This window comes from Aotus nancymaae, unplaced genomic scaffold, assembly GCF_030222135.1.
Source record: "Aotus nancymaae isolate 86718 unplaced genomic scaffold, 86718_ANA_hifiasm-v0.15.2.pri h1tg000079l, whole genome shotgun sequence".
Classification (NCBI taxonomy): domain Eukaryota; kingdom Metazoa; phylum Chordata; class Mammalia; order Primates; family Aotidae; genus Aotus; species Aotus nancymaae.
In genome coordinates, this window is record NW_026988494.1 from 26,895,888 (window position 1) to 26,921,136 (window position 25,249).

The following is a 25,249-nucleotide window of genomic DNA, read 5'->3' on the forward strand; positions in this document are numbered from 1 at the left end:
GATAGTTCTGTTGCTGTTACTTCCTCAATCTCAGATCCCCAAAACTGAAACTGATTCTATAGTCAATATATAGATCTCGTGGGTTAGTCCGTTATCCCATAGACTTCTTCTGTGTCATGACAAGGTGTTGATGATGATAATGATAAGCTACCATTTAGGAAGCACTTAGCATCTTGGCACTAAAATAAGCATTTTGTGACATATCATTATCACTCTTTCTTCAGCTTATTTGTATGGAGCTGAGACTTAGGTTAATAAATTTGCCCAAGATCGGAGTAATGGAAAAGCTGAATTTAGTATGTCTAATTCCAGAAACTGCAGCTTTAGTCACCTCCCAAAGGGTTTAGTGAGGCCTGTATCTTTTTCCAGGTATTCATAGAAGTCTTTTGTAAGACTGGAGTTGGGGTTTGATATTTTGGAGTTGGAGAACCAACTCCAATTGAACCTTCTAGGATGTCTTGTAGGTTGTTATTCTTTACTCCATCTCATGGTTAGTGCTGTATTTTGCAGAAAAAATAACAGCTAAATATGCAGGATACAATCCACCTGCAGAATTAAACTTAGATTCTAGAAGAGAGATGGTAACCATCTTAAATGTGTAGCCTTAGAGCAAGTCTTAAGCAGACTGCCAACTATTTACCCTGCAACCTATATAGTTACTTTCCGGCAAAAGGTAGCAAAAGGTCTGATGAGCCACACATTGCTAGAAGTCTAGTTTTTTTAAAAAAATGTATTTCATTGGGAAGCTGATATATTTGAATTATTTTTTTAGGCAGCGTCATGGTGTAATAAGAATGAGATTTAGAGTGATACAGCCCTAGGATTAAGTAGTCATTTTGTGATCTTTGATAATTAGCTTTTTTGATCTCAGCGTTAAAGAGGAATCTAAGACAACTAAGGACTCTAGAAAGATGCTCACTTATTTGATTCCCTCTTACCCCTTAATGTTAAAGGAGATGGAAGCAGTATGTCTGTCCTGCCTATGTTGTGGGCAGCTTTAACCAACCTCACTCATAAAGGCTTCTTTTATCCTCTCTCCATCATTTCTGTTTGTGTCAGTCGTTACTGCCTACTTCCTCCTATGCAAAGTCCGTCTTTGCTTTAAATTTTTTCTTACTGCTGCTAATCTTGTCTTTTTTTTAAATTTAATTTAATTTATAATCAGGCTATTCAAAGACTATAGGGTTATAAATCCTTTTTATCCCAGTTTATTTAGTATATTAAGTAAATAGGGAATTTTTTTATAGACTTCTCAAATTTTACTTTGTTACAACTTTATGAATGTTATTGAAATTAAAAAAGCATCTACTCTGTGAAAGGTATATGCTCCTCAAATAGTAGAATAATAGAGCAGCCACTGTTTTCCAATTTTCCTGAGTTTTCTTTGATTTCGATAGGGATGTAGAGAAGTTGGTGTCACCACAGTTAAGTTGACTGAAATTCATCAGAGAACTTACCAGAATGAATCTTTTTTTAAAACTCTGGTGAGAAATAAGTAGTCCTGGTAATTGGGCAGTCCATTGCGATAATACCTAATTGGAAAATGCTAGAAACTTTCCAAATTGGCCATTCTAAACAGCTTTCTCATATTAGCAAAACAAGTTATTTTCTGGTCCTTTTAAAAAAGAAGAAATAGCTTCAAGCTGGAGAATTTCACTCCATCTTGTAAATATTCTGGTTGTGCTTTCTGTCTAGGAGAGGCAGGTGTTCTGGGCAGTAGTTGAAGTTGCTGACATCTTGGATGTACCCAGATATCAGAGCTAGAAAGAGACTGGTAGCTTTCTCTGCTATAGAGAAATGGCACTACTGTGATCTACCTCAGAGTGGTTTCTCCATCTAGATGTAGATATAGCCAGTTCAGTATGTTAAGCTTAGTAAATCTTTATAAATTTAGCACCAGGGTGGTTCCCAGGCATCAGTGAGTCTACCCAGTAATGTTCCTGCCATTTCAGGGAGTGCTAGGCAATACAGGCTTCTCTTATGCTCGGCTCCCACTAAGCAAGAGCCGTAAGTGCAAATGTGTATGGGTTGTGAAGTGTAATGAGCTCCAGGTATTTTAAGTGGAGAAGGATTGTCTTAGGGGTGCCTCATAGGACTTACATGTTAAAAATTCCTCATTCTTTTAAATATTTACAAAAAAGGTCTGGCTTAGAGTGAAGGTGATCTTTATTGCCAGCATGCTTGATCACTCCTGTTTCAAATGCTCTCTGACACAGCTTCACAATAGGGATGGTGGCTGGGCAGGGAGACAGGACTTGCAGAGAGATGGAAGAAGTGCCACCAGTTGAAGTGGATTTCCCATTGAATGGGGTGGGACTACCAAACAGAGGGGCGATGGTGGGTGTCTGCTCTCTCCCTGGCTCTTGCATATTTTGTAAGCACGTGAATCAGGTCCCTTAGCTCCTGGAGCATAACAACAAATATATCTTAATGAAAGCCAGCTAGAGAGTATTATTATGCCAAGGGATTTCAGGTCTAGGCTTTTGAAAAACTCTCCACTATGCTGGGGACCAGCATTTTCATGGCACCTGAAAGATGTTCCACTGTTTCCAGGCCTTTGCTTTCTAACAATATGTCAGTGGTTTTCCAATTTTTGTTTCCTTGTATGTAAGGTGTGGTTTTTTCTGGCTGCTTTTGAGATTTTGTTCTTTGTATTTTCTTACTGCTGCTGATCTTGTCTCTCTTTTTTTTTTTTTTTTTTTGGTTTTCAGGAGTTCGGCTGTGGTATGCCTCAGCATGGTTTTCTTTGATTTTTATTCTGGAAAGTGTTGATATTTGTGTTTTAGCAGGTGGTTAGTTATGTTGACTCAGACTGAAAGCCTGTGTTCTGAGTGGCCACTCGCATGCTCTGTTCTTTTCTATTTAGCTGCTCTGCTTGCAACCTGCACCAAGCATGCGTAGCTTAGGAATCGGCCAGAGACAGAGAAGTTTCTTTGAAGAACTTGGAGCACCCCTTTCCTGGCTTTCTCCTTTCTGGAATTTTCTCCTTTCTTACTAGGGGTTATGGTTACCTTATACATTTCCTTTACAGGCCAGAAAGACCAGAGGTTTTGCATGGGAGTTTTAGCTGTCTTTCTTGGTACCAAATCTGGCCTACTCTCAGGGTGAAAGCAGCAGTAATTCTCCCTGTGTCAGTAATTCCCTCCCTCTGAATTTTAGCACCCCTCCATAGTTGGTTGTCTTTTCTTCACTCTCTAGTGCCTTCTGGACATTCATTTTTTGGTATTTTTGTCCAGAGGTTGTAGTCATCTGAGGGAGGACTGGGTCTGGTAGGAGCTCACTCAACCCTTCTGGAGGCAGAAATGCCAGGTCATCCCTTCTTGATAGATAGTCCCATTAAAAATATTAGTTTGAGTTACTATATACTGACCCGTTTGCACGTCTTCCTTACTCTGCTTCATACTCTGGAAAATAGTAAGTAGGGTGGCCGTTTTAGAATCTGTCCTTTTGGAGTTGTAACGTGGGCTGTTAGGAAAGGGACATCTTTCAGTGACTAACAAAGTAGTCTAGTTCGCTCAAGGCATTGCTTCTCTTCACACTGTCTACTTACTGATTGCTGAGACAGTCTCTTGGCAGCCCGTCCCTGAGTCTTAGTTTTTCATTGTCTTCTTCATAAAGAGTACAGCTAATTTACGCAGGGTGCCTGGGAAGGGCTCTTAGAAGAGGTGACATTTGAGCAGAAGCCTGAATGAAGTGAGAGAGCAGGCCATGTAAATTCTGGAGGGATGTATGGGGGAATGGCACATGCCAGAAACAATGTCAAGTGCATCTGGGTGGTGCGTTTGGAGGTTGGAGAAGGCGGCATGGCCAGCAGGTGCAGGATGGCACACGTGTGGTCAGGAAGTCTGGGTTTTATCCTCTGTGCCTTAGGATGCCCCTGGAGGGTGTTAAGCAGAGGAGGCACGTGATTTGGGGGTGACTGGGGGGGAAAAGAGCAGAAGCAGTCAAAAGACTTGCAGCAGCCTAGGTGAGGAACGGTGATGGAGAGAGCCAGTTCAGAGATCAGCATAGCACACGTATTTGCCGACTGCAGGGTCTCTGTGGAAGTGATAAGGTCAGAATACACCGTTTTTTTTCCCCAAGCGAAAATGATAGTGTAGTGCCAGGCTCAGTGGCTCATGCCTGTAATCCCAGCACTTTGGGAGGCTGAGTCGGACAGATTGCTTGAGCCTAGGAGTTTGAAACCAGTCTGGGCAACATAGAAAAACCCCATCTCTACAAACAAAGGAAAAAAATAAAAAAGTTAGCCAGGCATCATGATGCATGCCTGTAATCCCAGGTTCTTGGGAGGCTGCGGTAGGGGGATTGTTTGAGCCTGGTAAGTCAAGGCTGCCATGAGCTGTGATTGTGCCACTGCACTCCAGCGTGGGTGATAGAGTGAGATCCTGTCTCTTAAAAAAAAAAGATACGAGATTTTTCAGTGCCCTTTTCCCTCTCTCCCAGCCCTTGATATTCAAATTGCACAGGGAGAATTCTTTGGGGGAATGTAAATATCATTCCAGGGGAGTTGTTTCCATACTCTCTCCCCAGTAGCCTCTTAGGGAAAAGGGAAGACTGGAAGAGAAGCTGCATCCATAGTGCGCTCTTGGCATCATGAACTTTTTAGCTGGGGACTCTGCCTCAAGCTAAGAGGCTTGGCTTCTGACTAGACCTCAGACAAGATGGGAGATTGTTCTCAGGGCTTAGTCCTTAGAGTATTGATAAGCTGTATTTTTTTTTTACCTCTGCCCACTCTACTTTTAAAAATATCCCTTGAACGAATGAGACAATAATTTCCCAAAATTGTGATATCTAGGTGAAGCCAGCAGGGAAAGCCTCATCCAGCTTCTCCAGGTCCAAGACTGTGCAAGGTCTGGTGTACCTCACTAGGGATTGGCACATCTGGGTGGTTTTTCTCTTTGACAACATTTTACTTAGTAACATGGTGGCTACAGCTACGGCTTATGTTGCGAATGGGCTGTATGGCTGCAAAGGAAAATTATACAAAACAGGGCTACCTTCAACCAAAAATGAATAGCAAGAAATAGAGAAGTTTAAAGGAATTGCCAGAAAGTCATGTTGCATAATTGACTAGCTTGCAGCAAATTGATTCTTTAGGTAATGTCTTCCCCTCTTAGTTTATATGTACTCTTTTTGCTAATTGAAAGTAAGGAATGTGAGGCTGTGAGAATTCTGTTGCTTCAGGCCATTTGACTAATTGATACCTGTTTTAAAACGAGGGCTCAGGACTTTGTTTTTTTTTTTGGAGAAAGTCTCACTTTGTCATCCAGGCTGGAGTACAGTGGCGTGATCTGGGGTCACTGCAGCCTCCCCCTCCTGGGTTTAAGTGATTCTTGTACCTCAGCCTCCCTTGTAGCTGGGACTACAGGCACACACCACCACACCCGGCTAATTTTTGTGTACGGCTCTTGGGCCCCACAGGGTTGTGGGGTGTCCCTTATGCTGTGCTGAGGTGCAGGATCCGAGAAGTAAAGAGATAGGACACTGAAGAACTGGTGAAGAGCATCTGGACTCGGGGGGGCCATGCCACCTGTGAGCGGAGATCAGCGAGAGCCCCAAATGCCCAGGAGCATCTGTATTTATTAGCTATAAGCAGGGAGCAGGGTCGTGAGTGAGGTTATCATCCGTAGGCCTAGTAATAGGGCATACATAATCAAGTGGGTCACAAGCGAGGGGGCCACCCCATTATGTCACTTGGGCAGAGAGGTGGGCCATGTGCAGAAGGGGGCCGTGCCGTGTGCAGTAGTAGAGGGTCGTGTACAGAAAAGGGGTCCGCTCCCATTAGGTCACCAAGGCAAGGAGGTGGGCTTTGTGCAACGGGTGTCTTGCGTAACACTTCTTATCTGGGGGCTGGAGACTTCAAAGGATTTCTAATAGAAGGATACTGTAAGCCAATGCAGTGGGAACTGACAGACTTGTGCTCTTCTCTTAAGATATGGGAGGATGATTTGAGCTAGCACAGAAGCAAGACAAGACTGACGGTGTATAGCCACCGTGACTGGTCACACCAGAGGGGTTCTTTTCCCTCGGTTATTTCCAGGATCTCAGGCCTCAGGCCTGCTTTCCACAGAAATTAGATGCAAGGTACTACAACTACTTTATCAGAAGGAGAGGCTCTTGCTCCAAGCCATCCATACAGTGTATGCCCTTTCAGGCAGGGATGCCACTGCCTGGGTCTTTGGTTCTTGTCCTGGTCTGGCTGTTTTCCCATGTACTGCTTCTGTTCTGTCACTGCTCTAGGCATTCCTCCTGCTACAAACTACTATTTGGTTATATAGAAGGATTCTGTAAATCAGCACTAAATGTGTCAGTGCAGCTCCGACTACAATACCTATATGATTATATAGAAAGATTATACAGAACTAAGTATGCTAGATATAAGTATTAAGCATGATTATATAAGCTAGATATATGTAAGCAGTAAGTTATACTTCAGGCACTAATTTTGTAAACTAATATATGATTATATATAAAGGATTATATAAAGGAAATAGCTGAGTAATAACACTATAAACTAAGATATTCTTCAGGCACTAATTGTGCCTGGGGTCTGGACAGTTCTTCTTCCTCGGTGCCCATGGTGGGTGTTACCCACAGTTTTGTATTTTTAGTAGAGTTGGGGTTTTGCCATGTTGTCCAGGCTGGTCTCGAAATACTGACCTCAGGTGATCTGCCCACCTCTGCCTCCCAAAGTGCTGGAATTATAGGTGTGAGCCACCGCTGGCCCCAGGTCTCAGGACTTCTGAGAATAGGTCAGGATGTATTTTTTCTTGTCTTTATTTTTGTTCATATCTAAATTTCTTGGAAAAGCAAAAGCTTGTCTTTTGAATAATATGTATATAAAATATAAGAAAATGTATCAAAATTAAAATACGTACAGAATATAGAATATATATGTAAAATATATGACACTTGAAATAGAGGCTGTGTTAATCTCATGTTATAATAATTGCTAACAGTTTTTGAGTATTTTCTGTGTGCTAGGCACTGTGGATGGTCTTTACCTGCATTCTCTCATTTGTTGCTCACCTGCTCACGTAGGCTGTTTTATGTGAGCAGCCTACGTAAATTTTTTTTGGCAACTTTTTCTCTTATAAATTAAAACATGTACAATTTTGTTTGTACTGAATGACCTATGTAAAGTTATAAATGGAAAACCAATGCACTGTTACCTTTTTACTTCCTTTTCCTTCCTTTGCATTTCCTTGCCTTCTGCCTCATCACTTGACATTTACTGAATGTATGAGCTCCTTCAATAATGTTGTCCTCGTTCTATCATCTTCTCTCTGTTGCTCACCTCCCTCCCCACTTGCTCCAAGCTCTGTTACCTGGTCCTCCTGAGTTATGTGGGCATGACTGTGTGCCTCTTCGTGGACCTCATTTTCCTGATTCCTGAGTTCTCTGATGGGTTCCTCTTTTAAGTTGGAGGAAGAGGATGATGGAGAACTAAGGTTAGTTGCTCTTTCCTTTCTTGCCTGTGTGATGGCTTGATGTTAAGTTTCATTCTCAGATATGGATTTACTGTAGGGATATATTATGCGTGGATATGTTTTGTTGGAGGATGGAGATTGTCGGACTTGTAATTTTAAAGGGAAAAAGGGCATTTAAAGTGTATTTAAATGGCCAAATTTCATAGGTGGCAGGGTTCTAGGCCACGATTGTTGTTCCCCTTCCCTTGTGATGGGAGAAGGTCAGGGGTCCTGTGAATGATGTGCAAAAGAGCTAGCAAGGCACCATTGGGAGCTTGTATGAGACAAGCCAGGCGAAGAGTGGGCATCTGCTCCTGGCTTGATTGTTGTAGGTGGATGGGTTTTTTGCTATAGAAAACTACATTAAATACTAAGAGGTTTCCTAATTCTTCTCTAGTTATCATTCTTTAAGATTTTTAAAGATACTGTTTACCTATAATTTTGATCTAGAAACTTCTCAAGTCTTTATTTCATATTCTGTAAATAGAATGGCAGGGCTAAATTATTTTCTATTTTCTGCTCATTCATTCATTTTATAAAACATTTGTTGAACATTTATTGCCAGGCACTATGGTCTGTTCGTTTTGGTTAATGTCATACCAGTAATTAAAGCAGTAATTTGAAAGTCAGTCTTCCTGTTCACAAGTTACCAAGGTGTAATCATAAGGCATCTAATAGCATTATGCTGTAGTAACATGAAATAGCCAGTATTGTGGGGTCGAGGGAAGAGTGTTGTTTTAATTTGAAACAAAACAGCATCAACAAAAATGAGAACCTTTCTTAAACATGACACACTCCCTCTGGTTGACTTGTTTCTTTTATGTTCGATCTGCCTTTTCTCACATTCTTAGAGGCATTGCTGATCTGTGAGTCTGCATTTAGAAATGTTTGAGCCTTTCTGTTATGATTTTGGTGCCAGAATAGATAATAGCTGGTTTGCTCGGCTTTAGTTTAGCCATTAACTTATAAGAGAAAAAATTGCCAATGATTCCAGTGCAAGTGCAGGTAAAACAGCCTAGGTGAGCAGGTCAGCAGCAAATGAGAGAATGCAGAGAAAGACCATCCACAGTGCCAGCACACAGAAAATGCTCAACAGTTTTGAAGCAAAACTGTTAGAAGAAAACCTTTACTCTTCCACCCACTTAGTTTTAGTTTGTATTTGCAAAGTTTGTGAGGGCAAAACTCTTTTTATGGTTATGGGGGAAAGGTGATTGTCTTAGGTGCTGAACTATAGTTATTCTTCCACCTTCGGTTTGGTTTACTGTCTCCTGGAGGTTGACTGTAAATCAGGGTGTTCAGCAGTGGCGCAGTGACATTTTGGGTCAGGTAATTCTTTGTTGTGGGGGTGTCTGGTGCACTGTAGGATCTAGCAGCACCCTTGGCTCCTGTCCACTAGATACTAGATGCAAGTAGCGAACCCCTTTCTCCCCAGTTGTGACAATCAAAAATCCCTTCAGACATTGCCACATGTACCCTGGGGCAAAATCACTCTTGAGAACCACTGCTCTAAATTCTTAAAGCCGACTTACTGCAGTTGCTTGTCAGCTAACCACAAATAAACTGTAGTGCTTGGTGTTGTGTTTCTGTGAATCTTTAACAGCTTTTCTTTTTTTTGAGATGGAGTCTCCCTGTTGCCCAGGCTGGAGTGCAGTGGCACCATCTCAGTTCACTGTAACGTCTACCTCCCAGTTTCAAGCGATTCTCCTGCCTCAGCCTCCCGAGTAACTGGGACTACAGGTGCCCTTCACCACACCTGGCTAGATTTTTAAAAAATTATTATTAGTAGACACAGGGTTTTGCCATATTGACCAGCCTGGTCTTGAACTCTTGACTTCAGGTGATCCGCTTGCCTCAGCCTCCCAAAGTGCTGGGATTATAGGCATGAGCCACCATGCCTGGCCCATTTATTCTGATTGCTAAAATTCAGTTTGCTATACCTGAACAGCTGTTGTCATCCAGCCCAGAGCAGTTGTGCTCAGAGGGTGGGCAGAGGTGGCAGGTGCCCTGTGTTCCTGGAGTCCTTAGCAGTTGTTCCCTTGTTGCTTCTTGATATCCAAATAATGGACTTTAATAAACCTACTAAAAAAACTGGTGTGAAATCTAGGCCAAAACACTTGGATATTTGACCTCCAGCTCCATAATCCTACCTAAGTCTTCCAAAGCCCAAGTAGGTTCTCCTGATTCGGTTGTTTGTAAATTAGATAATTTTGGATATGATCTAGGTATCAAATCATGATCATTTTAGTTTTTCCTGGGTTTCATTTTTTAGGTGCAGAGTTAGGTTGTTTATAGGATGGTCAATTTTGGCTGATAAGTAACCTCAGATTTTGCAAACAACGTGGTGGTATGTTGATTTAGCAGAGAGGGTGCTTACATTCACACATCTAGTAAGTGGAGGAGTTGGAATTTGAACCCAGGCTTTTCTGATTGGCTCCAAAGCCATGCTGTCTCCCACTGTACTAGTGCTTCTCCCGATTTAACGTGCACAGGAATCCCCTGGGCTTGGGGTGGGTCTGTACCCCTGCACCCCTCCAGCCCCCATGTGTGCTGCTGGTCTTCACACTTTGAACATTGAGGCTCCTTACTAGATTCCTGGTTTACTAATTGTGCTGTAGATAATCCTTCTGAAGATTAACCCACAAAACTGATCGTCTATAAGCGAATATTCAAGAATTGACATTTTCAAGTAGTTTTTCTTCATTTTAAGCTGTTTGTATTCACTGCTGTGGGTGAGGGGGAGCTTTGTTCAGCTGAACTGGCAGAATCACAATTCTGTACTGAGTGAATGCTAGGTGTGTTAGGAAGGTAAAATAAATGATGGGGATAGTTTGTTGAGGGAGTTTGTGAACATCTACCACATGCTGTCATTTCCAAGGTAGACCTTATTTTACATTTTGTCATCTCTGAAATTGAGATGTGTCTTACATTGGATGGCCTCTTACCATCACTGAGCTTGCCATCAAGTCCGGCCCCTTCTGGCCACTCTCCTGCCCTGTGGCGATTGTAGCCGTCGGCTACTAAGGTGAGCACTTGGCGTCTCCTCTCCTTGTCGCTCTCTTTTGTGTAACCGAGGCCTCACTCAGTCCTTCGTTCTGTTACTGTGGAGTCTGAGCTTAGGACACCCTTCACTGTACACTCGGGTTTTTATGTTGGTCATACATGCTGCAGGGCAAGGTGGATTTCTTGGTCTGTGGCTTGGCTCGAACATCTGTTAACCGTAGTGGTGAATCTGTTACAGATCCTTCTTTGTCTCGAGTTGGGCAGGAACTCCTCTGGGGCTGAGGTGAAGTCTTCAAAAAAGGCTCTGGCCAAGAGCAGTGGCTCCCACCTGTAATCCCATTACTTTCTTTGGAAGGCTGAGGCAGGAGGATAGCTTAAGACCAGAAGTTTGAGGCCAGTCTAGGCCACTTAGCAAGACCATGTCTCTACAAATATATATATTTTTAATTGGCCAAGTATGGTGGTACATGCCTGTAGTCCCAGCTACTTGGGACTCCAAGGCAAGAGGATCAGTTACTTGAGCCCAGGAGTTTTAGTTTGCAGGGAGCTATACTAGCATCCTTGCGCTCCAGCCTAGGTGATAACTCAAGACTCCATCTCTTAAAAAATAAATAAATAAAATAAAAGTTCTGTAATAAAGTAAACAAAGGATCAACAATTTCACATGCCCTCTTTTTTGTTTTTTTGATAGGGAGTTTCACTCTTGTTGCCCAGGCTGGAGTGCAATAGCGCGATCTCAGCTCAACACAACCTCCATCTCCCAGGTCCGAGTGATTCTCCTGCCTCAGCCTCCCAAGTAGCTGGGATTGCAGGCGTGTGCCACCACACCTGGCTAATTTTGTGTTTTTAGTAGAGATGGGGTTTCTTCATGTTGGTCAGGCTGGGCTCGAACTCCCGACTTCAGGTGATCCACCTGCCTCAGCCTCCAAAAGTGCTGGGATTACAGGCGTGAGCCATTGGACCTGGCCCACATGCCTTCTTAATTGACAACATTGTTTTTCCTTGATGGTACACAGATTAATAATAATGCATTTTCAGGCCAGGTGTGGTGACTCATGCCTGTATTCCCAGTACTTTGAGAGTCTGGGGCAGGCAGATGCCATGAAGTAAGGAGTTCGAGACCAGCCTAGGCAATATGGTGAAACCCTGTCTCTACAAAAATGCAAAAATTAGCTGGGCCTGTAGCTCCAGCTACTTGGGAAGCTGAGGTGGGAGGATCACTTGAGCCTGGAGGTCGAAGTTGCAGTGAGCTGAGATCACACCATTGCACTCTAGCCTGGGCCACAGAGTGAGACTCTATCTTAAAAAAAAAAAAAAAAAAAAAAAAAAAGCATTTCCTATAGTGGCTTTGGCTTGAAGAAGTTTATAAAGTTAGCAAAACTTTAGCAGGAAAAGGACTGGATTTGGAATCAGAAGGTATGAGTTAGGATCAGGTGTGGTGGCACGTGCCTGTAATTCTAGCACTTTGGGAGGCCAAGATGGGAGGATCACTTGAGCTCAGGAGTTCAAGACCAGCCTAGAGAACATAGTGATGAGACTTCGGGACCTCAGTTTTGTTTTTGTTTTTGTTTTTTAAAAAAGGTATGAATTAAGAGTTCTGGCTCTTGCAACTAGCCAGTTGTATTATATCATTCAAGCCTCAGTTTCTGCATGTATAAAGTGAGTGTTAGATATTATAATCTCCAAAGCCCTTGTAGCTCTGAATTAATTGGATTCTAAGTGTGCTAAAATGAATTAATTGAAGTATGAGGAGTCTGCATTAAGAACATAGAATAAATGGTTCTCCTGGTAAGGAGGGTGTGGCAAGAGGCGTATGAGCTGGCCTCCAGGGGGAGGATGGAAGAGAAGGTATTTGAAGCTGAAGAGACATACTAGTAGGTCACAGAGCCCCTTGAAACCATTCATAAATTTAAGCCCTCAGATGCAATTAATTTTTCATGCCAGGTAGAGGTTGTCCTCAGTACATGTAAAATGGTCTGTTGGAAGTAAGGTGATCTTTCGTGGCATTCTAAAAAGATTATTCTTCGTGAGATGCTCTCTGTTTTTGGGTTTTGAGAACAAAATAATGGTTTCCCATTGGTTGGACTAATTAGATAAAAATAAGAATAAAATGAGCCCTCCAAGTACTGACTGTGATCATCATTTATATGAGTATTAGGTGGCAAGATGAATAACACAGCTACCCACCCACATTGTGGGTAAACTAAGATGATTAAATAACAATTTTTGTGTCATGTAGTTGTACTGTTTGATGCGTCAAGTTTTGTTTTTTGAAGAAAATATTGCTTTGCGTATTTGTTGAATCACTTAGGATAGAAGTTTTTTGAATTGGGATTTGCTGAAGATGTAGAAGCTGTTGTACTCAGTTCGTGACACCTTGAAAAGAAAGAAAAAGATTGTGTACGAGTAGTCAGCATTGTAGGTAGAAATTGCATAGGTGAAGTAATTAATCTCGACCAAATGGGCTATGCTTTATTTGGGTTTATATCCCAAAAAGGCATTAGAACTGGGAGTCAGAAGTGACAGACTCACAAAGTTTCTGGGTTCAGTTTTAAAATTGACCCGCATGCTGGGAATTCCACAGCCAGGAATCGGAATCTCAGATCCACCCTGCCACCTTGTGTTCTCTTGGGAGAGTTATTTTTGATTTCCCTATGTCGTGTTTATTACATATATAAAATAATCCTCAGCTTTCACTTGATTCACAAGAAAATTAGCTAACAAATGAATGAAGCTTAAAACGTAAATCCGTATACATTTATTGAAGTATAAGGCAGCTTTTATTCCTGAAACGTTTATGCTAGATTTTACAAGTGAGGGGATCACGCACAATTATTCAGTAAATCCAGCCATGGTCTCCTTTGACCTAAATAGAGGTTTTGTTTTGCCTTCCATAACTCATCCGTGATTTTTAATGTTTTTCCTTCCTTGTCACAGGTGGTCCGCACTGAGAAGAACAGTTTGAACAACCGATTCTTACCCTGGAACGAAATTGAGACCGAGGCCATCCTGTCCATCGATGATGATGCTCACCTCCGCCATGACGAAATCATGTTTGGCTTTCGGTGAGAGACTAATTTCCAATCAAACACTTTCGGTTGCAAGTGACAGAAAACCTAGATTAGGTAGCAAAATGAATTTCTTGGCTGATGGTAACTGAGAAACCCTTACAGGTAGTCAGGGCTGATGTAAGAGGTGGCTGGATGCAGGCTTGTAGATGGCGCTGGAGGAGTCCGTCTCTCTTCATCTCTAGGTTCTGATCTGCGCTTCCACAGGCCTTTCCTCTGTGGCCAGGGAGGTGGAATTCTTTGATTGACTAGACCATAGTTACCTGCCTGCTCCTGGTGCTGCAGGTGTATCATCCTTAAACCCAAACCACATGGGCAGAGAGTAGAGGCAATGGGTAGTTCTCTAAAGGAAATAGGGTTTTGTTGTTAGAGGAATGGGAAATAACTCCCATGCAGGCAGAAGCAACTTGCTGCTGTGTGTTGGAGCAATGGAACAGTGCCAGGATCCTGGACCCAAAAAGATTTGGTGGAAGGAAGGCGTCGGAAGCAATGATTTAAAAGGAAAAAGAAGGGGAGGAAGAAAAGGAGGTGGTGGTAATGATGCTGCTGCTGCTGCTGCTAAACATATCTTGAACCTATACTGTGTGCCAGGGACTAGCCGAGGACTTTGTCTTACCTCATTAATCCTCCTAAAATTTGATGACATAAATTGTAGCTGTCTTCATTTCCTATAGGAGTAAATTGAGATCCAAGGGAACAGAACCATGTAGAAGCTAGAAAGTGGCAGGCAGAGCTGTAGATTCAAAGGCATGTTTGTTGCACTCCAGAACTTCACCTGGCCTTCAACCCTTCTACCTTCTTGAATCTTAGTAACTGCTGAAGGATCCCACTTGAGGGTCATTGCAGGGAAGAGGGTGTAGTAGATGAAGGCCACTCCAAGTGTATCAGGGAGTGTGATGTCGGTTTTGTTACTTGTTTATGGTGAGGTAAGTACAAAAATTGAGGGTAAGCATTCAGAAACTTTTAAAGCAATTTGACGAATTGAAATCCAAGTATATGATCACTTTTCTTGCAGTTCTTTTTTTTTTCAACATTTCTTCAATATAATTCATATACCATAAAATTCATTCATTTAATGTACAGTTCAGTGGTTTTAGAATATTCACAGAGTTGTGTAAACATCACCATGGTTAATTTTAGAAATCTTTATCACTACTGAAAGAAACCCTGTACCTATTAACAGCTAATTTTTCTCCAACCCCTCTGAGTCCTAGGTAACCACTCTGTCTTTGTCTCTCTAGATTTGCCTATTCTAGACTTTTTCTATCAATAGAACCATACAACCATGCATGGCCTTTCGTGACTCTCTTCTTTCACTGAACACGATGTTTTTAAAGTTCATCTTATGGCAGGTACCAGTTTTTTTTTTTTTTTTGGAGACGGAGTCTTGCTCTGTTGCCTGGGCTGGAGTGCAGTGGTATGATCTTAGCTCACTGCAACCTCTGCCTCCTGGGTTCAAGCAATTCTCTCACCTCAGCCTCCAAGTAACTGAGGTTATAGGCATGGACCACCACGCCCAGCTAATAATTTTTTTTGTATTTTAGTAGAGATGGGGTTTCACCATGTTGCCTAGGCTGGTCTTGAGCTCCTGTGCTCAGGCAATCTGTCTGCCTCGGCCTCCCAAAGTGCTGGGATTACAGGCATGAGCCATGGAGCCTGACCCAGGTACCAGTTCTTTGTTCACTGTCTGTTGATGGATATTTGGGTCCTTTCTATTTCTTGGCTACTATGAATAATGCTATGAACCTTCATGTGCAAGTTTTTGTATGAACAGGTCATTCGTCTTGAGTGTATACCTAAGGGTAACGTGGCTGGATCATGATAGCTGCTTTAACATTTTGAGCCTGTCAGACTGTTTTGCATGGTGGCAGCCCCATATTGCATTCTCACCAGCAGTGAAGCTTCTAGTTTTTCCACGTACTTTTCAATACTTGTTATTTTCCGTTTTTAAAATCTGTAACCATCCGAGTCATTGTAAAGTGACTACTCATTATATATATATATGTATGTTCATGTGTGTGTGTGTATATGTATATATGTGTGTGTGCATATATATATATATTTTGATAGCGACAGGATCTCACACTGTTGCTGAGGCTGGAGTGCAGTGGTGCAATCTTAGCATGCTGTAACCTCGAACTCCTGGGCTCAAGTGAGCCTCCTGATTAGCTGGGACTACAGGCTCACATCACCACACCTAGCTAATCTTTAAATTTTTTTATAGAGATGGGGTCTCACTTTGTTGTTCAAGCTGGTCTCAAACTCCTGGCCTCGAACAGGCCTCCCAAGTGGTGGGATTACAGGCCTGAGCCACAGCACCCAACCATACAGTTGTGATTTGCATTTCTCTAACGATGTTGAGCATCTTTTTATGTGCTTATTGACCACTTCGTCTTTGTATATCTTCTTTGGAGAAATGGCTTTTCACATTCTTTGCCCATGTGTGTTTGGATTGTCTTTTTATTATCGTGGTTTAAGAGTTCTTTATGTATTCTAGATGCAAGTTCCTTATCAGAGACACGAGTCGCACATATTTTCTCCCATTCTGTGGATTAGCTTCTCACTTTCTTAATGGTGTCCTTTGAAGCACAGAGATCACATTTTGAAGTTCACTGTAACTGTTTTCTTTGGTTGCTTGTGCTTTGGGTATCATATTTAAGAAACCATGCAGTTCATTTTTGTTGTATTTTACCAAAGTATTAATCTATAATAATTTTGGGGAAAAATTAGTTCTTCTATCGTTTGAAAACCACTGGAGGCCAGGTGTGGTGGTTCATGCCTGTAATCCTAGCACTTTGGGAGGCTGAAGTGAGTGGATCACCTGAGGTCAGGAGTTCGACACCAGCCTAGCCAACATGGTGAAACCCTGTCTCTACTAAAAATGTAAAAAGTAGCTGGGTGTATTGGTGTCCTCCTATAATCCCAGCTACTCAGGAGGCTGAGACAGGAGAATTGCTTGAACCCAGGAGGTGGAGATTGCAGTGAGCCTAGATCATGCCACTGCAGTCTAGCCTGGGTGACAGAGCTCAAAACAAAACAAAAACAAAACCACTGGAGTAGACTTCTTTGGAGGTCTTGTTCAAATTAAGTGTAAGTCCAGGATAGAGAGTTCTTTCTCTGTGCTTCCATTCTGTTCACTGAAGGCCTAACCTGACCTACCTGGTTCTGGCCTGCCTTTGGCTTAGGCTTGTAAGAGCAGATGCTCCAATAAAAGGAACCACAGCTTTATTGCTCATCTGTCTTAAATCCATCTATAAAGAATGATTTGACACATTTCTGACAAATTAGAACATCTGTTCTTACTCTCCCCAGCCTCTCACATTTCCTTTGACCTCTTGCCCAGTATAGTATTGCAGCAAGTCTGTTCATAGCTGTGATTTAAAAAAATCCTGGTAAACCAAGGTGTATTTCTTTGTTGATGATAATAAGTAGCTGGCTCTCTCCACTTGTTTTTATGAAAGGAAGAAAGTGATGCCGTAGCTCCAGGTGAGGTCTTTGCTGCTGCAGGTGGTAGTGGTGGGGGGTAGGTGGTAGGGGGTGTTTCTGTTGCAGCGTGATATGGTTTGGAGCATGCTAAAGGACTGGTGCGGTGAGCAGAGTCGTGGGGTGTTGACAGGAGAACTGCCAACCCTTAGATCCAAGAATGATTTTGATAAGGAGCCCAGCTTTGAGGAATTTGAAGCTTATTAGCATAGCTGGCATTGGCTATCTTCTAAGCACCTGATTTAGGGGCTTCTGACCTTGCCTGTGCTATTTTCCAACCGATTTGCAGGTGGTGAGAGAATAACGGGAAGCCTTTTAATGTGTCTCTTAACCATCATTTGCATTTGAGATTTAGCTTCTGGTAATGGAGCTGGTGAATTATCATTGCTGTCTGTACATCCTAACCATTTCCCACCCTGACTCTTTTCTCATGTGTTTGGGCATCCTTTGATCTAAAACCTTTTTCTTATGCATCTCCCCAATTTGCTTATTTCACCTTAATGGGAATGAAACAGACCTAAGTTCAAAGGAAAGGGTAAGTCTGAGAATTCTTTCCTCTGGCGAAGATAGATCTTGACTCACTTCAACTTACATAGCCAAGAAAGAGGCAGATAGAATCGTAAGGGACAGATAGAAAAGGTATACCCATAGACTTGAGAGCATGTATCCATACAGAAGGGAATACATGAATGGCCAGAGCAGCATTATTTACAACAGAAGTGCAAACAACACAGAGGGAGAAATACTGTGGTTCCATTATGTGAGGTCCCTAGATAGTCATTCATAGACACAGAAAGTGGAATAGGGGCTGCCGGGCTGGGGAAGGTGGGAGTAGGGATCAGTGTTTAATGGGGACTAAGTTTCCATTTGGGAAGATGAAAGAGTTTTGGAGATGGATGGGGGTGATGGTTGCACAGCACTGTGAATGTGCATAATGCCACTGAACTGTACATTCGAAAGTTATTAAGATGGTACATTTTATGTTTATTTTGCCACAATTAAAATCAGTTGTCTTAAAAAAAAAAGCCCACCTAGAAGGCTATTACATTGCGATAAAAGTTGGATTTCTTGTCTGTTGGATTAGATTTGATGCTTTCAGACTTACTAGGAGAGGAACTCTTTTGAAATGAAATCTTCTGTGTCGTAGGAAATGAAGTTGCATGTAAGTTATGAGGGCGTTTGCAGGCAGTTTAAATCCCTGGAAGCCCTTCTGCAGGCCTGTCGGGTTCTGTGGAGCTTAAGCGCTTTCCGTTCTCCAGTTTATCCTGGGAAACTGGGGACCAATTTTATTTGTTCTACTTTACCTAAATTTAGGGATGATATAAAAGTTTCTACTGAAACATTGAATTCTGCATTTATTTCTTCCATTTAATGAAACCTTTCAGTTGTATGGTTCTGTAGATCACTTCTCATGATAACACGTTTCTCCCTCAGCCCTGCTCGTTTTGAATTAGGAGTGGTGCAGTTCAGTAGTCTGTGGTTAAACCAGTGGTCTCTAAACCTTTTTATTATGTACCCTCTCAGTAAAAGTGTGCAATGTATGTAAATTAAATACATTTCCTACTGAACTAATATGTCGCACTCATTGAAAACAAAACCTTTTGGCCAGGCACAGTGGCTCACGCCTGTCATCCCAGCACTTTAGGAGGCTGAGGCAAGTGGATCAGAGGTCAGGAGATCGAGACCATCCTGGCCAACATGGTGAAACCCCGTCTCTGCTAAAAATAGAAAAATTAGTTGGACGTGGTGGTGTGTACCTGTAGTCCCAGCTGCTCAGGAGGCTGAGGCAAGAGAATCACTTGAACCCGGGAGGCGGAGGTTGCAGTGAGCCGAGATCGCACCACTGCACTCCAGCCTGGTGACAGAGTGAGACTGCATCTCAAAAAAAAAAGAAAAAACAAAACAAAGCCTTTCTTAGAAAATGCTTGTTTATTCATTCATTCATTTTAAGAGCCAGGTCTTGCTCTGTTACTCAGGCTGAGTGCAGTGATGCAGTCGTAGCTCACTGCAGCCTTGAACTCCTAGACTTAGGCAGTCCTTCCACCTCAGCCTCTCAAGTAGCTAGTAGTACAGGTGTGCTCCACCATGCCCAGCTAATTACAAAAAAATTTTTTTTTTTTTGTAGAGACAGGATCTTGCTATGTTGCTCTGGCTGGTCTCCAACTCCTTGCTTCCAGCAATCCTCCTGTGTCAGCCTCCCAAAGTGATGAGGTTACAGGCATGAACCACCTCGCCCAGCCCTTTCTTGGAAATTAAATAAACTACAAAAATGAATTGAAATTGATATCATCTTTCTGCCTTTTAGTAGATTGTTGGGCATACCCCATTCTGGGGACCCCCCTTAGTAGATTATTGTGCATGCCCTGTTCTGGAGATGCCCTTCCCAAGTTATGGCTTATCCTTTCTGGAAGGGCTGGAGGATGCTGACTGCTAGAGGGACAGTGTGCAGGTGCTTATTAAGGAAACTGAATGTGTTACCTTATTTGCTTTTATCCTATTTGGCTCGTTATTGATTTTGTTTTATTTTGGGATAAAAGAATAAAAGCCTAGGAGCCAGAGCTTGTAAGGTAGAGGCAATAATTGTGAACACTTCTGATGACCCTAGAAGCTCTGTACTCAGGTCTGCATATACACTTGTGTTTTTCGAGGGTGTGGAGAGAAGCTCGGGACCGCATCGTGGGCTTCCCTGGCCGTTACCACGCGTGGGACATCCCCCATCAGTCCTGGCTCTACAACTCCAACTACTCCTGTGAGCTGTCCATGGTGCTGACAGGTGCTGCCTTCTTTCACAAGGTAAGAAAAAGCTGGTCAGAATGGCATCGACTTGGAAAGAGTTTCGCCTTTGTGTGATAGTGGAATGCTGCCCTCAGCTTAGCTCTGCTAATGCTTTTTCTGTGTCTCTTCTGTGCTAGATGTCAGTTGTTTCCATTTTTAGAGACAATGATCCAAATGCTTAGAGCAACTCTGGGATAAAAAGTCAGGATGAGAGGGCTGCCTGTACAGCAGCACATTGACCATTTGGAAACTACTTTATTTTTCTGGGCGTTGGCTCTCCCTCTGTAAAACTGAGGACCCTGGGTTAAAAGACCCCTCAAATACCTTACAGTTTCAACACTGCCACTCCAGATGTGGCCCAGCCGTCAGAAAATGACCTGGGCACTTTTCTGATTTAGATGTACCACACCTGTCTCAGGTCCCAAGACGAGCCTCTGTGTGGCTCTGCCGGTTCTTTGTGATGCTTCAGTGCTTATTACTTTCACTGTGCCTCATAATCTGATTTTCACTGAATATCTGAAGCTTATGACCCTGCAGTCTTTCTTCCTCTACTGTTCTGTGTTTTTTGCTCCTGGCTCATCTTCCCTCTCTACCTCTTCCATTCTGTAAAGTGGCCCCTGACCATGTGTGGCTGCTGAGCACCTGGTGTGTGACTGGTCAGAATGGAGATGTGCTGTTCAGTGTAAAGTGCACAATGGCTTCAGAAACTTGTAACAAAGGGTGTTGGACAGCCCAGTAACTGTTTATATTGATTGCATGTGGAAATGCAGTTAGTTTGGATATCCTGGTTAAAATTACTCAATTTTACTGTCTCTTTTTACTGTTTAATGATGTGGTTGATGTGGCTTCTAGAAAGTTTACAGTGCTGTATGTGGCTTCTGTGTCCGTGGGTGCCGCTCCCTACCTCCCTCCTAGAGTCCTACCCAGGCCCTGAGGAGCCCCTGTTCTAAGACTACCCTGGCATGACCCCTACTCCTCACCTCACAGAGCACCTCTTCTGTCCACTGGGTCTTCTCTGAGGACAGTGCTCCCTTTAGTCTTTTCCTGTATACTTTGAGGCACTCATATCTCCACATCTGTGCTTCAGCACAGGGCAGGCGTAGGGAACATTTTCCTTGCTTACCAATGACACTTCCCTCCCAACTGTCACATAAAGTCTCACTTGCAACTCCTGTCATCTGTCCTGCTGCTATCAACTAGGCTTTTCATTGTGCCCTGACAGTCACCAAAGACGGTGGCACCTGCCGCCTCCTCTTTGTCTGTGTCCATGCCCTCTGTGGTTCTGGCGCCTTCACTGTCCTCACAGAAGACCCTCCCACTATACCCTCTCTGCCTGGAAGGTGTTATGTCCCGGGGTCTAGCCTCTGTTGCTCTTCGTTTTTTCCCTTGGGGTTCTCTCACACACTCAAGGTTTCAAGGCTTTTCTTAGCATCTGCAGACTGGTGACTTCCTCATCTTCTTCCAGCCGTGGCCTTTCTTGCTGAGGTCTGCATTTGTGTATTTTCATTGTTTATGGGACCTCTCTCATTTGTCCCTCAGCATTTCATACCAACTTTTCTCAAAAAAGGTCACCATCTCTCCCCAGCTCCTTGAAGTCTTTTCTCTGGTACCTATCTCACATCTGAGATGGTGGCATCTTGCCAGTCACCTCAAATAGAACAATAACATTCATTTTTATAGGGACTTGTTTTATTTTTTAAGACAGGGTCTCTGTCGCCCAGGCTGGAATGTAATGGTGGGATTCTGGCTCATTGCAGCCTCAATCTTGCCCAGGTGATCCTCCTGCCTCAGCCTCCTGGGTAGTTGGGACTACAGGAATGCATCACCACACCTGGCTTTTTTTTTTTTTTTTTTTTTGGTATTTTTTGTAGTGTTGTGGTTTTGCCATGTTGCTCAGGCTTGTCTCGAACTCCTGGGCTCAAGCGATCTGCCCCGCGGTAGCCTCTCATAGTGTTGGGATTACAGACATGAGGAACCATGCCTAACCTACAGGGACATTTTGAGCCTGCCTAAGCAGTCATTAAACTTTCAGCTGTTCTTTTTATTTTAAAAACTTAATATGTGAAGTTGATCATCCCATTCTTGCACTTCACCTCAGGACTTCTTTCATTGGGTGGGCCTTGGTTGGGCTGGGGATTGCAAGTAGGGCGAGAGGAGTAGGGTGTTAGCAACTGGCCAAGATTTGCACACTTGCTCAGCTCAGAAGGAGCCACTTATCTTAGCAGTGTCTATACTCATACCTTGAGGATGTACTTAAATTCTGAAAAGTCTGCCTTCTCAGATTCAGACTGTTCTTTAAAAACACGAATGGTCAGATACCTCTCCTTTCAAGAAATCATTTACTTAATGAAATTTAGTATTTTTCCTGTGTGAAAATCTAGAAAGAAGATTACAGATTAGTAGCCTCTAAGTCTTAGTTGACTTAAAGAGAGATTTTTTGGGCCCTCTAGCATTGTCCCATACACTGACAATTTTTAAAAATCAAGATTTCACAAAAAGATTTGATCTGCAATACAAATGAAGATTAGGTCCTGTGAGGCCTGACTGGGTTGCGTGGTGTTTGTTCCTGTCGATGGGTCCCATAATGGGGCCAGTGTGAGCTCACCTGCCTGTGGCTCCTTGTTTTTCTTACACTCATTTCTTTTTTTTTTTTTAATTCTTGAGATGGAATCTCACTCTGTTGCCCAGGCTGGTGTGCAGTGGTGCGATCTTGGCTCACTGCAACCTCTGCCTCCCGGGTTCAAGTGATTGCCCTGCCTCAGCCTCCCGATTAGCTAGGATTGCAGGCATGTGCCACCTTATCCAGCTAATTTCTGTATTTTAGTAGAGATGGGGTTTCACCATATTGGTCAAGATCTTAATTTTTAGTTAAAGTGGTATAATTGAATATTATTATTTTTGAAAACCTTGATTGGATACCGTGAGTTATAGCAAGTCAGGTCTGTTTCCAAATTAAACTTTTTTTTTTTTTTGAGATGGAGTCTCTCTCTGCCACCCAGTTAGGAATGCAGTGGCACGGTCTTGTTTCACTTCAACCTCCGCCTCCTGGGTTCAAGCGATTCTCCTGCCTTAGCCTCACAAGTAGCTGGGACTACAGGTACCTACTACCATGCCTGGCTAATTTTTTTTTTAGTACTTTTTTTAGTTTTTTAGTAGTTGGGATTACAGGCATGAACCACCATGCCCAGCCTGGATCACCTTTCTGTTAAAAGAATAAAAAGTACAATTCATTTTTTAAGTTTACCAACTCTTAAGTAATAAAGCACATTTATTCTGTGTCACAAAAACATTTTATGATCATTATTTCCCTAAACAGATTGTACTGTAGGTAATGAAGTATGCTAATAGTGCACCTGTTTAACTGGGAGCCTCACCTGTTCATCTGTTCATTACAGCAAAGTGTAACATGTAGCAGTTAACATGTGTCCTGTCTTGTAGTATTTGCTGATTTCTGTGGTATAAATATTCTTACCTTGCCTGATTTGAAGTTAACATGAGCCACTGAACATAGATTTGGGAAGAGATCTACAGTTGTACACCATTATGTAGTATTTTCAACGTCAACAGTAGATATAAGTAACCTCAAGATCTAATAAATTAGGAAGTAATGAGTTTAAGGTATTCATTGCATGGGTTTGTAGTATAATTTTATTTTGTTTAATTTGAAGTTTATGTAATTACATCTTTAATAATGGCTATGTTTAACAACAAGCTCACAACATTCTAAAAATGTAGCGATCAACATTCATGAGCAGGTGTGAGTGGCTCCAGCTCTTCCCTCTGTGAACCTGTAGAACAGTCTGAGAACTTTGCCTTTTAAAAAATTTTCTTTTCTTTTTTTTTTTTTTTTTTTTTTTTTTGTGAAAAAGTGCTTGCAAAAGAACTTTGTCTTTTATTCTGACTGAGAAGGGAAGGCTTGGAGGCTTTAGAGTGAAGGGGTGACATGTTCAGTTGGCTTGAGTGTTAACACAGTCACCTGCTGTGCTGGGACTAGCACATGGGGAAGAGAATCCGGCAGCAGGGAGAATATTTAGGAGCCAATGCGGGCAATCCAGGCACGAGATGAAGTGGGGGTTGGGAGCAGTGAATAGCCAGGGCCAATAGTGAGAAGTGACCAGACTCAAGAATCTCTGTGGAAGGCAGTGAGGGATGGTGTGCTTCATGGTTCTGTGATTTATTGAGGTCTGAGAAAATAACCAGGCTTTTTCCCCTCACTTACCCTTTCTTTTTCTTTTGCCATTGTTAGAGATAAAATACTGTTCAACTGAACCAGCGTCTGACCTAGTTTGACAGATCTTTATATTGATTTCAAAATCGCTGCGGTACCAAGGAGATGACATGATGTTCTGTTACTGAAGGGGGTGATGATGGCATTTGAAAGGGATAATTCCTCACTGCAGAAGATCTGCACATCAGGATGTCTGGCATCCCCGGCCTGAGTCCCTAAGTGCCAGTTATGCCTCCCAGTTACTACCACACACAAACAGCCCCTCTAGTCATGCGTATTTTGTCTGGAAGCCAACAGCCTGTGTCCTCTAACAGAGCATGTGGTTCTTTTTCTTCCCGACAGTATTACGCCTACCTGTATTCTTATGTGATGCCCCAGGCCATCCGGGACATGGTGGATGAATACATCAACTGTGAGGACATTGCCATGAACTTTCTTGTCTCCCACATCACTCGGAAGCCCCCCATCAAGGTGAGGTCCCGCTGCTGGTGGGGCTGTAGATGCGCGCATGTTTAATTCACTTGCTTTGCAGTCGCGTGGCACATAATTGCACTGGACCTCCGAGTCCTTATTTGTCCAATAGGGATAATACTAGCTACCTCATGAAAGGATTGTCTGTGGGCTTTGTGAGACGTTAGGACAGGGGCCCTTCATTCCAAAGGCCAATGGAGAGAAATCAGAAGGTTTGGAAAGATGTTGCATCATAATTTTTATTAATCTCTTACGGGAGTTTAGCATTTTCTTCAATTTTGAAACAGGCTATACAATTCATAACAGTATTTGTAGTAACTGATTTGTCACCAGTAGAAATCATAGATATCTTGTTGTCACATGTTGCAGTATCTGCAAAAAGTATTGTTTCTGTTTGTTACTGCTTTGAATTCACGGCCATTATTACGCTTCCCTTAGATCTTGTTATTTAATGCATTAGTAAAAGAGCATGTATATCACTGTGTTTAGTGTGACTCGTTTCCTTTGTCAGCCTGTGTATTGCAGTTTATATGTCTAAAAACATTATTTTGAGGAGTCCACAGCCTTGACTAGATTGCCAAGCCAGAGGCGCAGGGGATATCCATCAAACAAAAACCTTAAGAATTTCTAAGTTAATATAAATAAAGCTCAAAGAATAGTGCCCGGCACATAAGTACTACATAAATTATTTACTCAGAGCCAAAAATACCCTTAGAAGTCTAGACATTCTTGTTCTCTTTTTTTTCTTGGAGGAA

The 25,249-nt window shown here is 42.5% G+C and overlaps 1 protein-coding gene across 3 annotated transcripts in view; it reads left to right on the top strand.

Annotated features, from left to right (window-relative positions):
• EXTL3 (exostosin like glycosyltransferase 3) overlaps positions 1-25,249 on the top strand; it is a 50,829-nt gene that overhangs the window by 17,028 nt on the left and 8,552 nt on the right. For all 3 annotated transcript variants that reach the window (XM_012435184.3, XM_012435186.3, XM_012435183.3), the window contains exons 3-5: positions 13,407-13,534; positions 19,669-19,813; positions 24,366-24,494. In XM_012435184.3, the coding sequence (XP_012290607.1) occupies positions 13,407-13,534; positions 19,669-19,813; positions 24,366-24,494 (402 nt within the window). The remainder of the gene's footprint in view (positions 1-13,406; positions 13,535-19,668; positions 19,814-24,365; positions 24,495-25,249) is intronic.